Here is a 13,575-nt window from a genome sequence, read left to right as displayed (position 1 = left end):
ACTTACAACAGTCGACATCAATCAATAATGGTCGAGGTAATTGATTCCCATTCTGTGGACCAAAAGCGGCGCTGGGGGGAATTCTTCATTCGGGGTCTCAACCGGAGCACGGTGGTCAGGAAGAGTTGAGGAGCATGCATTACATTTAAGAGTTGGTGCTTTGTGCACAGATCCAGCGGCACCGAGGGACGAAAGCCAGCTGTCGGGCAGTGGCAGCGAGCGCTCGGCCGCGAGCGCGGCGTCTGTTTGCCAACAGCAAACAACCGCCTCTGGCCCATTTAGTGCCGTGGCTTTTCTTTTTTTTTCTTTCCTTCATTTGCAAACAAAAGCAGCCTGCTTGTGGGACGTCACAAGCCCTTCTCGGCAGCTACCGCTGCACCACGCGATCAAACGCAGGGCAGTGTGTGGAACGAGCCCAAAGCCAACACAGTAAAGAACTCTGAGCAAACCGAAGTACATGAACACCACATGAACCCTGCCAGGCCACAGCACTTCAAGCCCCTTCGCTTCGGCTCCTTCCTTATCCCATTGGTCGTGGAATCTAAAGTTAGGACTAATATATATATATTTATATAAAGATATAAAAGAAATGCTATTAATCTCAAATATCAAACCGAGCCAAGGAGGCAAAGTCCAAGGCCTCATAAAGAAACAAACATCGGGCTTTGATTAGCATTGGACCGTTTCTGCACAGCAGGAGTTAACCTGCTGGGCTTTAACATTCGAGTTATTAATTAATACCACACAAAGGGGCAATTCCAGCAGAACTGACCCCGTGGTCCAATCTCACACCAAACAGAAAGAATGAGGTGAGAATGACTTTAGCGACATGTCTCAGCCGGCGAGTGCTCCGTCACCAAACGCAGGCACGTGCAGCCATAAACACACACGCACCCACAAACAAATGTCACGGCAACGCGTGTGTGCGCGGCCCGGGCCCGGTGTACACTGCATTCTGTAGCGGCGCTGCCAGCTGTCGGGCATCTCTGAGGGAGCACACCGCCACCTGTCCCCTTATCTCCCCCTCACAAGCCCGGGGACCCCCCCCGGAGCCGCCGCCTCCTCCCCCGTCTGCGCTTTGTGCCGCTCGGCCCCGCGTTTGTTGTTCCTCCCCGTTTCTCCTCCTGTGCGTTTGATCCCACGGCACCAGGTTCTGCGCAATTACTTCAAATCACATCAAGGCCTTTCTGACACAATCATTTGGATCTCGTTGCCGCAGCTTCAGATTTGGGGCGGTTTTGCAGGATGTCGCTTCTGATGGATAGGACTTTGGCCGTGGGGTCATCAGTGTGTGCTCACTGGGGCTCAGGGTCAACGCATCTTTGTCTGTCTGTTTACACCATCTCACTCATTCACCTCTCGCCGTCGGCACCATTGTTTTGATTGCGGTTAGCCGAGCATTTGGGTGCAGACAGACTGATGGAAACCAGGCTCCGGCATGGGCAAAGTCCGGCGCGAGCGAAACCCATTTTTGCCGCTGTCTGTGTAAACACCAGTTGATGTGACGCCTGCACAGATCTCACACAGCTCTGGTTTACAACATCTCCCCCCTGCAGACCACAATAAAGGGGCTTTCTCTCAGTCTGGGGATACAGTAAGATGGCGACCGGTCAAGTGAAAGCAGCATGTGCAGTTTCCAGGTAACCAGCTGCGTTGAGAATGTGTGTATAATGGCAGCGCTAATGGGCCGGAGTTCCTCTGAGTAGCACACGAGCACATCAGCATGGGAACGGCCAGTGGAAGAAATGACTGATGGCCTGAGCAGCTGTCCTGCAGTTACGCTCTGAATTGTGCAGGTAGAGCTGTTTTTTTTTTAACATCCTGAGTAGTTTTTTTAACAGATGGGGGTTAGAACCTGGTACCGAAGCTAAAATTAACCCAACATTGTAGCGTGAATCAGTTGCCTGTGCCCCTGGGTGGCCTCCGTCCCACAGGAAGCGCCAGGTTGGCAGAAACCAGACCAGAGGTTTTACAGAAAACAACTCTGTTCTGCCTCTGAGCAGAGGCTGGAAGCGAATTTACATGGCAGCGGAGAATCCTGGGTAATGTGATAAAATCGCGGCAACACACTGAGCAATGATTAACTTATTCGCTCCACTCTCTGTGCCCTTCCACGCTGCTTCTGTCAGGCAATCAATAAGCTATTATAGCTCCAAACAGTGAGGTAAATTAACTTAGGACTCCACCTGCAGAGTCGGCACTCTCCGCTAATCCCATCGGCAGGGGAAAAATCAGACTGGACGCGAAGGCCAGGTCTGGAGATCATCTGCTACATCACAGTGATTGTCAGCATGGAGAAAAGCACGCGGAGAAAGCGAAGCAGGTGCTCGGAGCTCGACGCCACCGCGCCTCCTATGAGCAACGCGCCGCCTGCGAGTTTCTGAAAAACATTTAGACGCTGGTGTTGAAAACTGGCATTGGCGAGTGTGAAATCCTCAGGTATTTATAGGCGGGCGAGGAGCTCTTCGTTGGGTGGCACCCAGGCTCATTCTATCCCGTCCCTCGGATGGAGCCAGTTGGCCTAATGAAGCTGAGGCACCACTGACAGATTAAAATCTGATACCAGTGTGGGACGGAGAGAGAGACCAACGGGAGAATAGAAATGTCAGCATTATAGTCATACAATACTGGGCCTCACTGAGTCAGATGTCAGCTATTTCAGACTTACCCTCAGCAACACTGACTACTGTTTGAACGCTGAACAGATCCTCCCTCCTTTTCTCTTTTTACACATGACGTCCCCCCGTCCGTCTTTTATGCGGCTCTTTTCAGTGTACGGTTACATGGAGATCCCTTTGTGTCTTTGCCACACCCTGTTTAAAAGGTCAAGCAGGCACAAAAAGGAGGTGAGGGTGTATCTGTGCCATTCACGGCTCTTGGCTCCTCGCGGTCCCAATTAGACCATTGTGTGTGTTTACAAAACTCTCCGCCGAGGACCAGCGCGGCCGCCGCACAGGTGGTTAATCAGCAGCGGATCAGCGTGACGTTAATGAGACCAAACCGATGTTTGCTCTCAGGTACGAACTCATGATTCTTTCATTTAGCTGCAGTGTTACACCTTTACCGTTGATCCGTTTTAGTTTATGTGCCCGTCATTAGGGTGAAATTCCTTCCTGTGTAAGGTGAAACCTCATAAGGTGCCTATCGGGGGATTAGGAACAAATGAACGGCAGCATTACAGAAAGGTCACGATAACAATGCTTGCATAAGAGCTCCACTCATGCCCGTCCTATTTTTGGACACGCTCTCATATGTGACACAACGAGGAGAAACTCATTTTCTCCCAATTGTTGCTCTAATGATCAGATTAGCTACCACGGCAACCAAGGGCGATTAGATGACAATTGAATGCCATCATGTATCCCCTGTTTGTCACTGACTGATGGCAGGCTTGTGACTATCAACACACATCAGCAGGCGGAGTGCATTTCATTTGCAGTCAGATAGCACAAGGCAGATCATTATCAGTATTTGGCTCTGCTCAGCTCTTCCTGCCTGTCACGCTCCAGGCTCAGCAAAACGCTACAACTCTGATAAAATTTCACATAGCTTTTTTTTCTCCCCTTCTCTTCTCCTTCACGGGTTTCTTTTTTTTTTTTTTTTTTTTTTTGCACTTTCTCTGTTTATCAATTCACAGAAGACAGAGAGCGAGGGAAATCAGCACAGTGGGGAAGAGTTCGAGGGCGAAATAAAAATAGAAGAGGAATAAAAGAGATGACGTGAAAAAAGACAGTTCTCTCTGTTATCGAACCTGAACAGAAACAGGTTGGTGCCTCTTAGTGCTCACATCACAAACACTTAAACATCCAGAGCATGTTAATGTGTAACCTAATGCATGTATGTTTTATGTTCTTCACTGTGCCATAAAAAGTAACTGAAACTCTGAAACTCAGTACTTTGGGGCAAGCCTGTCGAGCACATAATATTTCACCGCTCTTGCTCTGCACCTCGCTGTACTTTAACCTGGAGTTCACAGCCACATGTGTGCGCTCGGTTGAGAGTTGGAGGGTAGCTGAAACCTATCAGTGGGTGGTGAACTGGCACTCAGAGGCAAATAGTGAAGACGGGTACGAAAAAATCAGGACATCACAAGCTTTGCACAGCTTCACCTTATGTGGACTACATTTTTCTAACTTTGGCAAAATGTTGGCTAAAGATCCCTTAAGTTCCTGTCTCCAACCCCTTAATCCTCCCTAACGCCGTCGTCACGGATGGAGGAGCACGATGGAAGGTTTCGAGTTGGGGCTTAACCCAGGTTTAATAACCACAGCATGTCCTCATCATATGACCAGACGCCCAAACGCCGGCACGCACCCACATACACACAGGCTGCAGGCGATTACGCCTCGCAACAAGAGCAGCACCAAGGTCTCCGCTCACGAAGTGGAGATTAGACCCGGCAGCGCACACTCGTCTGGCCCTCGCAGCGCCGACAGTTGACCGCCAGCGGCATTCATCACGCGTGGATCTACGCCAGTTGCGCCGCACGTTTTGATAAAAATGCCTAATAAAAACACACACGCTGCACATTAAAACATGCACCCAGACGGGTTTAAGAGCAGGGGAGTGAATTTACTCGCTATCGGCGCTCACCCTGAGTGCTGGTACAAGACCACTGGACTCAAGAGTGCACATAAAGCAGCTTATCTTCTCTGGACCAGCACTTCACGATGTTAATATCACACTTCACTCTCCTGGGAACCCAGAACCGTCCTGCTCATGATCTTCTTCTGCACTGCGCCCACAGGCAAAGAGTTCACAAACACCAAGAAGCACTCATTGTGGTGACTGATATAAAAAGAAGCAGTGACGCACCAGTGTCTCGCACGGACATCCTCACATACCGCGTCAGTGTCATTGATTCTAAGTGGATGGGGCTGCAAATGCTTCCACAGAAACAGAGGAAAGTGCTTAAAGTGGGCTCCATAAGTCAGCCTCCCCTTCCTTGTTAGCAGAGACAGGCCATTTCCTACATGAACGCACACTGAGGGGAACGGCATCGGAGAAAGAAATGGGAAACAGCTGTGTTTAGCACGTCTAATGCACTTCACTCTCTATTTTTATGGCGAGAGACCAAACAGGCAAATATCTATGACAATAAAGTGACTAACGCGAGCTTCGCCCACTGAAGAAGTGTTTTATGCAGCCATTAAAAAGTACCTTACTCACCCAGTGTCTTTGTTTATTGCTTCGTCATGCCGTTTCCTCCTCAGTCCCACCCGTGATAACCTCACGACACGGATGGTAATGACACAGTGTGGGAATCGCAGGGAATCACGCTCAACTATTTATCGCTCTCTTAATTCCGGCTGTTCTCGTCCCAGCGCCGGAACTGGAGACCGGCGTTGTGTCTTTCTCGTCCTAAGAAAAGCCGGCGAGGGATGAGCGAGCGAGGGTTGGCGGTGCTTCTACGGAGCACCTGGTCCAGAGAGCCAGGTGGAGCATGGAGTGACTGATGGAGCTCGTTTAGCAGTGCCTCCATCCACCTTCACCTCATCTACAGACTCCCCTACATGTCGTTCACTCAACCCCAGTACAGACACAGACATTGATGGAAGCAAACACACGGGCAGAGTCAGTATTTGCTGGGATGTTTCAGTGCTTGACCACGGTGTGTTGGGGGGAGTTTGTTCTAGAACTGTCCCAGAATCAGTGTGACATATGACATACTTTTCCACTGACTCAAACAGGCTGCTGTCACTTCAGGGAGTTTTGGCTTAAATAATTCAGCCGATATCTGCCAAGATAACATGTTTAGTTTTAAGCTATTTGTTGGGGTCACGACGAAGCTGAGCGCGTTATCAGAAGCACCAGACATTCTCTGGTTCGTGTCACACACATTCTCTGCACAAAATGCCATTTGCAATATGTATCGACCAAACCGAGCAAACAGACACTCTAGTTTTAATGAGATTGATTGCATTGATTAATGCCAGACCCCTCCGGATCAACAGGTCACAAACCCAACGTGCATGTGAAAACGGTGAAAATGTCCTATGCATATATGGATTATCAGCGCACTCATTGACATGCATGTGACAAACTGATCTGTCCTGCAGAAGTGTCTCAAAACTGAGTCTGCAGAGAGGATAATTAAACAGCAGCCAATTCTCCTCTATTTCCTACGTTCTGTTTTAACAGCACCGGGCTGAAAAAGCCTTTAACCACAGCAAACACCCACCAGCTAGTCAGAACAAGATAAAGTATCAATAAAACACAATTTCACAAATTAAGTATTTGTTAGCCAGCAGCGTGCATGCAAAACTTTTCACACCAGTGTAAAATGAGATTTCTAAGCTTGGCAGAATTCAGCCTGACAACCACACACACACACGCACGCACGCACGCACGCACGCACGCACGCACGCACGCACGCACACACACACACACACACACACACACACACACACACACACACACACACACACACACACACACACACACACACACACACACACACACACACACACACACACACACCACTGGCTTTAGAGATTGCGGACGAGGTCTGCATTCCAACATAAAGCAGATTGGAGAGGAGGCCAAGACGAGTCTGTGGTGTGGAGCCCACGCCTCAGCATGTTGACTCATGAAGCAGACCCCGGCTGTGCCGTTTGCACCAATTTGCTCTGAACCTCCCTGAGACAAATAACTGCCACAGAGCTGTAACACACTCTGCCTCCAGTCCCCTGGCAGCCTGCCAGCACTCACTGCTGCTTCTGCTGCTTTTCAAAATGTCTTGATTTTTTTTTCACTGGCTGCTCTAGTTCACTGTTGTTCCTTTTTTCCCCACCACATTCACTTTCATACCGCTTTCTGTTTAGAACTTAAACGCACACTTAGTACGCAGAAAAGGAGGTTAACGGTGGAAGAAATGCAGATACAGAGAGGAGGTTTAGATTAGCCGATAGAGACTTTCTGCAAAGGAAACAGGGTCCTGGGAGCAGTTGGAGGCGGCCATGCTGCCTTTGGGGAGCTGCACGCTGGCCAGCTTTCCTCCGCTGTTCATACGACCTCTAGGTACAACCCCACATCTGTCAGGATGAACCCTCCATCAGCGCAGCCAAAGCCACAGACACACACACACACACACACACACACACACACACACACACACACACACACACACACACACACACACACACACACTCAGCGGAGCCAGCTGGCTGCACACGCTGACAGACATATCACAGAGGCATCGAGATCAATGAGATCCTGCCACAAACTGGGCCGAATGGAGTCGTGCGCGGGTAAACATGGCGCTGCTCCTGTCGTCCGTGGCCGTAGAGCGCGAAGGCGGCCTCTGGAGAGGGGAGCGTGTGGATGCGAGGCCTGCGGCCAACGCAGCGCGGTCAGCATTGTGCAGCGAGCCAGGCCACTCGACAGCAGGCCCTGAGGTTATCGCCTGCTCAAGTGGAGCACTGTGCCATCCATTACCTCACTTTACTATCTCTGCATTTTCAAAAGGGAAACAAGCTATTCATAGGGCCTCTCAGGACCCCATGCAGAGCACTAGGTAAGCTGGGAAGCTACACACACGCCTATTGTGTGCTCGTCGAGGGGACTGGGTGGATACTGGTCATACTGGCGCCTATACTCTATTACTGAAGGTACATTAGTGGTCGCATTACATTTATTTTATTCCTAAGGTTCTGTCTCCTGTGCCACCAGAATGTGAAGCCCTTTCAGGAAACAAGCAGCACCGCATCGTGTCATGCTTGTTTGAGCACACAGGGCCAACGGGCTGATGGTAGATGCATTAGTCCAGGATTCGGGTTCAGAGGCTGAGATCTAGCGATTGCGGGCGGCACTGTACACGTGGTTAATGGGAAACTAAACAAACTGGGTTTGCTGAGCGGGCCAGACAAACAGGACCTGGTGAAGCTTGGCTGGTGTTTGCTTTTGCTGGTGAGTGAGGGGGACTGTGGAGACCAGGCTCTGGGAGTAATGTCTCCAAAAAGTTGTGTCTTTAAGCTTTTAAAGTGAAAATGTTCAAGGCGAGAGCTAAGCAAAGTAAACGATCCAAACCACAACTTCCTTCTTTTTGAGCTCTGTTGGAACCAAAGCATTTCGTTGTTGCCGCCACTAAAACACACTGTGCACAGTTTTTTAACGTACTGAACAAACAAAGAGGATTTAATCTCTTTTATAGAGACTCAAGTCCGATTTATCGCTCGGTTTCTTCACCCAGTGGCTTAAATGAAGCCTTGGAAAGAAATCTCAGACTTTCTACCACCTTTTTTCATCAGTGGAGTTTCATCTCGGTTGCTCCGGCGAAACATAATTATATGTAGTTAAGCGCGAGCTGAAGAAAGAGCAGAGAGACAGGCACTCACTAACTTAGTGAGGAGGAGAGAGAGGGCTGGAGCAGCGTGGCTTGTCATTATGGGTCTGTTTGAACCTCATACAGAATAAGCAGCCCAAAGTTGTGACTGAGCCAACGGTGCACTGTACACTCTTTTTCTATTTGAAAAGCCACTTCTGAAATAAACCCTATATATCATCTACATCTATTTATTTTCTGCGTCTTATCCTTGGAAACTTGCCTGAAAGTACTCTGTTCTTTATTTATTTGAATCTCTGATTAATTGTGATGTTAAATAGTTTATTTGTCCGGTGCTGACTCGTCATTTTCATCAGCCCACACAGCATCCGCACAAATCCAGCGTCGATAACAATGACACCTCAAACCTCAAACCCAAGAGCATTACGTAAAAAAAAAAAAAGGGGCAACGCACGTAGACGTCGCGTTCACTTACAGCACACACACACACACACACACACACACACACACACACACACACACACACACACACACCACACACACACACACACACACACACACACACACACACACACACACACACACACACACACACACACACACACACACACACACACACACACACAGCAGCAGCCTTTCTGTCCCCATCTTGATTAGATTACAGTGAGCGGGTTGGTGACAGCCTGTGGGCACGCTAGAGGAGTGGCTGATATCGGAGCTCGCCTCCTCAGCCTTCACTCTCAGCCAGTCAAAGGCAGCGAGAAGATAATATGACTGAAGAGCTGACCTCATCACCAGAACAAATCTGTTTATTATATTACCATGCATAAAAGAACTGAGTGCTTAGAAAGAATATTTTCTCCTCCTATTCTGAATCGAGCAGCCATCAAACATTTTCCTTGTTAATATATCGCTTACTCCGTTGTTGACCCTAGAGATGCTTAAATACACTTTCCATCGACGCAGACAATAAAGGGAATATTTAATGCATCAATAAAAAGACTCCGACAGCTCTTCATTAAATGATGACTAAACACAGATGCAATGATTGCATTCCTTTCGATGGAAAACCTCATATCTATCTCACTGACAAAAAGCAGAATCGGGGCCAAAACAGAAAGGGCTTTGTTCCCATTGTAGCTTCTGACCACCTACCAAGGGTCCTTTAGAGGAGCACTCACCCTGGAATGATTAGGCCACTTCTCCCCCAGGCCTACTGGGACTGCTGGGCCAAACACATCCTTCCCATCTCCTGAGAGATTATCCAACCCACTGAGCACATTGAGCGCAGAAACACTGGACGAAACTGGACCCTGCCATTCAGCTGCATCCGAACCCCAACTCTTCCATTCACACCCACACTGGCAGCCGACGGGGAAACGGGAAGACATGCTGCACTTACTGGCTACTTCCAGGGAGGCGTTGTGGCTCACGGCCTCTCCCAGGTAGTTGCGGGCCACGCAGACGTAGGAGCCCTCGTCCGGTTTGCTCCGCCGCCCGTGGACGATGCGCAGGAAGAAGAGGGAGCCGCTGGGCAGCAGCATGCGCTGGGAGCGGGGATTGTCCCTGTCCGTCTCCACCCGCTCCCCATCCTTGTACCACTCCACCGTGGGGGTCGGCCGCCCTTCTGCCTTACAGTTGAGGGTGGCCGGCTCCCCTTTAGAAACAATCAGGTCCGACGGGTGCTCCACAATCCGCGGTGGGGTGTCCTCTTGGCGTAGACGGGATCCTGAGCAGAAATGACAGAATGGGATTCACACAACGCACTGGAACCAATACAGGAACAATCCAAGGCACTGGAAATGAGGAAACTCAGGCAGGTTTTCTCTTCTGTGCTCTATACTTTCAAATTCCTCCAGATTATTTAATCATGCAGGAAGCAAAAAAAATTGTATGGTGGTGATGTATTCAAGGTACGCTGGCACATGACGTTGATGCAAGTTAAAAAGATCAAATACAGTTAACAGTTACAGTCTGAGTGTGAAGTCACTCTTTAATTACTGGAACAGCTCCTTCTGCTCCAAATATGTGGCTTTGTCTTTTCTGAGATCAAAGAGCAGAAAGGCAGAAAGGGGAGGAAACAGTAAACAAGGAGATGATACACCTTAAAGGTAAAAGGAAATTAAAAGATTCTAGATAAGATAGAAAGCCACTGTGGAGCAGAGCGACAGTGCGGCCCACACCCCAGCGCTATCGCAGGTCATTACTTTTGCTCTACGACCAGTCAACTGTGGCTATCAAACCTGCTTTACATGCAAATGAGCTTCCTGTTGTTAAATCCTAAAGGGTGGGACTTGGCGAAAGCATAGGGTGCCTGCACACAATAGAGCGTGTCCGTGTGAGCGGGGAGACAATGGGGAAAACCAAGTTCTTCCCTCCGTATCTCACACCAGAGCCTTTTGGAGCCCATTCAGCCCCAATTAAAGGGAGTCAGCTCTAATTGGAGGCACAGGCCCGCAATTAATTTGCCCAGCATCCCGTGAACTTGCCACACTGCCTCATTTCAGTGCCCTGCACCCCCCCCCATCACCCTGGAAATCTGGTGCTGAGGAGGCATGTTCTGGTGGTACGTCACGTTGGGTAAAGTCAGCATAATTAATGACAGCTCCGTGGAAAGATTAATCACTTCAAAGAAATGTGCATCGTGGTCAGTGAATTATAATTAACCCAGTACCGCAATGAAGGACAATGTGATCACTAAACTAACTCTGGGACTCGCTCGCACTGTGATGACTTTGTGAAAACTGTGGTGAAGACCAGACAGCGTTGACTTAGACACAGATAACCTTCACCTGCTGTTCCCTGGGTTCTCCCATGGAGACGCGATGTAGGCTCCTCCAGGAGACAGCGTCATGTTTATACTCTACTCATTTATGAAACCGTTGTTGCATATTTCAGTGGTTATACAGTATATAGACTGTATTTGATTATATATGGAATAATATTAGTAGTAGTGTGTCCTGACTCGGAGACCTCTGTAATTCTCAAGTGATTTTGGTGCATTTTTAACGTGGTCGGTACTGTAGATGTAGCACATTTACTGCTAGAAGCACATGAGTAAGAATGAATTGGTCTAAATGTACGGTGAATAAAATTAATAAAAAATACATATGAGCACTAACTGACTGCCGCGGCTCTGTGAAGCACCACTGGGCTAATTAACCCCCATTCATAACCCGCCTTTGACCATGCGCTAACGAGGCCCAGCCCTTGGACGGGCGGCGCGATGGAGGCATCACTCGCTACGCTGGCGAACACGAGCCCGACGCCACCGTCCTTCAGACAAGGCAGCCTAATATGTTTTATTAAAGAGGACTTTGAAGTGCTCCCCCACTATGTGCTCTGCCCGCTCCTTTCCTGATTTAGACACAGTAGCTCGTCTCTAATTTGAAGCGGTCTGAAGTTTGGGCTTTTGTGGGGTTCCCATTAACTATTTAGACGCAGCCCAGTGTGAGTGAGTGCTGAGTGCTGTTTGATCGGGTTGTTTACCATCGATGATTACACCAGACCTGCATGTTACGATGCAGAGCCAAATATACAGGATTTAGTGTATCCTGGTATGAATCTACTTATAGGTAAATAATCAGCGCTTCATATAGAACCTCATAAGTGTTTTGTGTGCAGTTCCTGGGAGAGTGTGTGTGTTTTGAGGGGTGAGTGGGTGCAAGCATGGCTCAGTTACACAACGTTATTATGCTGTCCTTGTCCCCGATTGAATTAATGTGAGCACATGTGTATGTGTGCTGACCGATCCCCACAGACACTCTGAATAAAGCCAGTTACTTCAGCCCCATTACCCCTCACCAGGGGAGGAGATTTGTCCTCCACGGCCCCTCTCTACAGGTGCACGCTTTCAGAAGACGGCCAGTACGATGCCCCCCCCACGGGACGCATGGAGGACCGACCCGGAGACCGAAACAAGAGCGGAGTATGGTTCAACCAAAGCTGCTCAACATCACGCTTCTTGCTTCACTTTGAGTCATCTAATGCTCCCTTTATTTCAAAGCGATGCCCTTCCTTCTCCTGTGCCGCTTTCAACCGCCCTCTCCCCTATTTTCTATCCCCCTCATCCCCCCTTCTTTGCTTCCAGACAGGGAATGTGAGATGAGCTAATGCAATACACTGCCTCACCAAAGGGAAGCTGGGACTTCTACTGCAAGGATCTGATCGATCGGTGCCCGAGGCGAGACTCTGCTTCTCCCCTAACCCTCTGACTCGCCGGAGCGCTCTTCGTTTCTTTTTTCTCATTTACTGCGATATACACAAAGTTAAACTATGCTTGAGGGAGGCTTTGCTCGCGGTGGACGTAATTAAAAAAAACCACAATTCTCTGTGACTTCTCTTTTAATGCTAACAGCAATGTCAGTAGGGAACAACAAACACTAAATGCACAGCAGCAGTAGGTACAGTAGAACTCTGTAAAACAAAGCCAAACAAAAGAATGTCTGATCCATACAGGCACCACCAGGGTCCAGACCCACACGCTGACCCACGTACTCACACTATGTGTCTGAATCCTTGGATTCGCGAGGAGCTCCGGGCTGTTTACCCACTGTGTAACCCAGGCCCCATCCAATCATTGATGAGCAGGGCACGATTATGGATTTGTGATGCTTCTCAAGAAGCCAAGGTTTTCCACTGACCATCAGACCACTAGGCATCTGCTATATATTAAAGTTATGACTGTCATTTCATATTGATTCATCCATGTCTTGAGGCTACGTTTTCAGCCTGCAACAAAACCTGCAACTAACGGCAGCATCAATTTATATAGAGGTGAGTAAGGTTCTTTCATATGATAAAAAATACTATATATAAGAGACACGAGCTTCCATGAACAGTAGGGGCAATGACACCGCAATGACACCGGCGTAGCCTCAATTGACGACGTTTAACATCAGCGCTGCAGCAGCTAAGTAGCTGAAATTTCAACTGCAAGAAAACGCAATGCAACTCTGTTCTGCTTTAAAGCTCACTGTGCGAGTCCTGGAGGCAGGAATCGATGCTCTGCTCTGTGACTGCAAGTGTAGAAAAAGACTTAAGACTGTGTCTGAGCTGCCTGAGGATGAAGAGCCAGACATGGCCGGTCGGGTCAGAGCCAGGGTCGTTCCTTCAACACAGCACGCTGGCTGTTTGATCTGCTCCCACAGGCGACGGGAATTTCATCTTTACTTATTTGCACTCGCCACTGAGTTACTCCATTTAGCAGAACGGGCACAGACAGTGGAGAACACACGCAGGCCCAGGTCCCTCACTCAACGGGGACATGTGCCTCTTTTCCATGGGCCCTG

The 13,575-nt window shown here is 48.9% G+C and overlaps 1 protein-coding gene across 10 annotated transcripts in view; it reads right to left on the bottom strand.

Moving 5' to 3' along the window:
* The window catches only part of robo1 (roundabout, axon guidance receptor, homolog 1 (Drosophila)), a 172,667-nt gene that overhangs the window by 80,764 nt on the left and 78,328 nt on the right, over positions 1-13,575 (bottom strand). For all 10 annotated transcript variants that reach the window (XM_055513884.1, XM_055513882.1, XM_055513883.1 and 7 more), the window contains one exon: positions 9,687-10,013. In XM_055513884.1, coding sequence (XP_055369859.1) covers positions 9,687-10,013 — 327 coding nt within the window. The remainder of the gene's footprint in view (positions 1-9,686; positions 10,014-13,575) is intronic.

This window comes from Betta splendens, chromosome 13 (assembly GCF_900634795.4).
Source record: "Betta splendens chromosome 13, fBetSpl5.4, whole genome shotgun sequence".
Taxonomy (NCBI): Eukaryota; Metazoa; Chordata; class Actinopteri; order Anabantiformes; family Osphronemidae; genus Betta; species Betta splendens.
The sequence above is the reverse complement of the archived record's forward strand: the minus strand, read 5'-3'. Positions and strand labels throughout refer to the sequence as shown.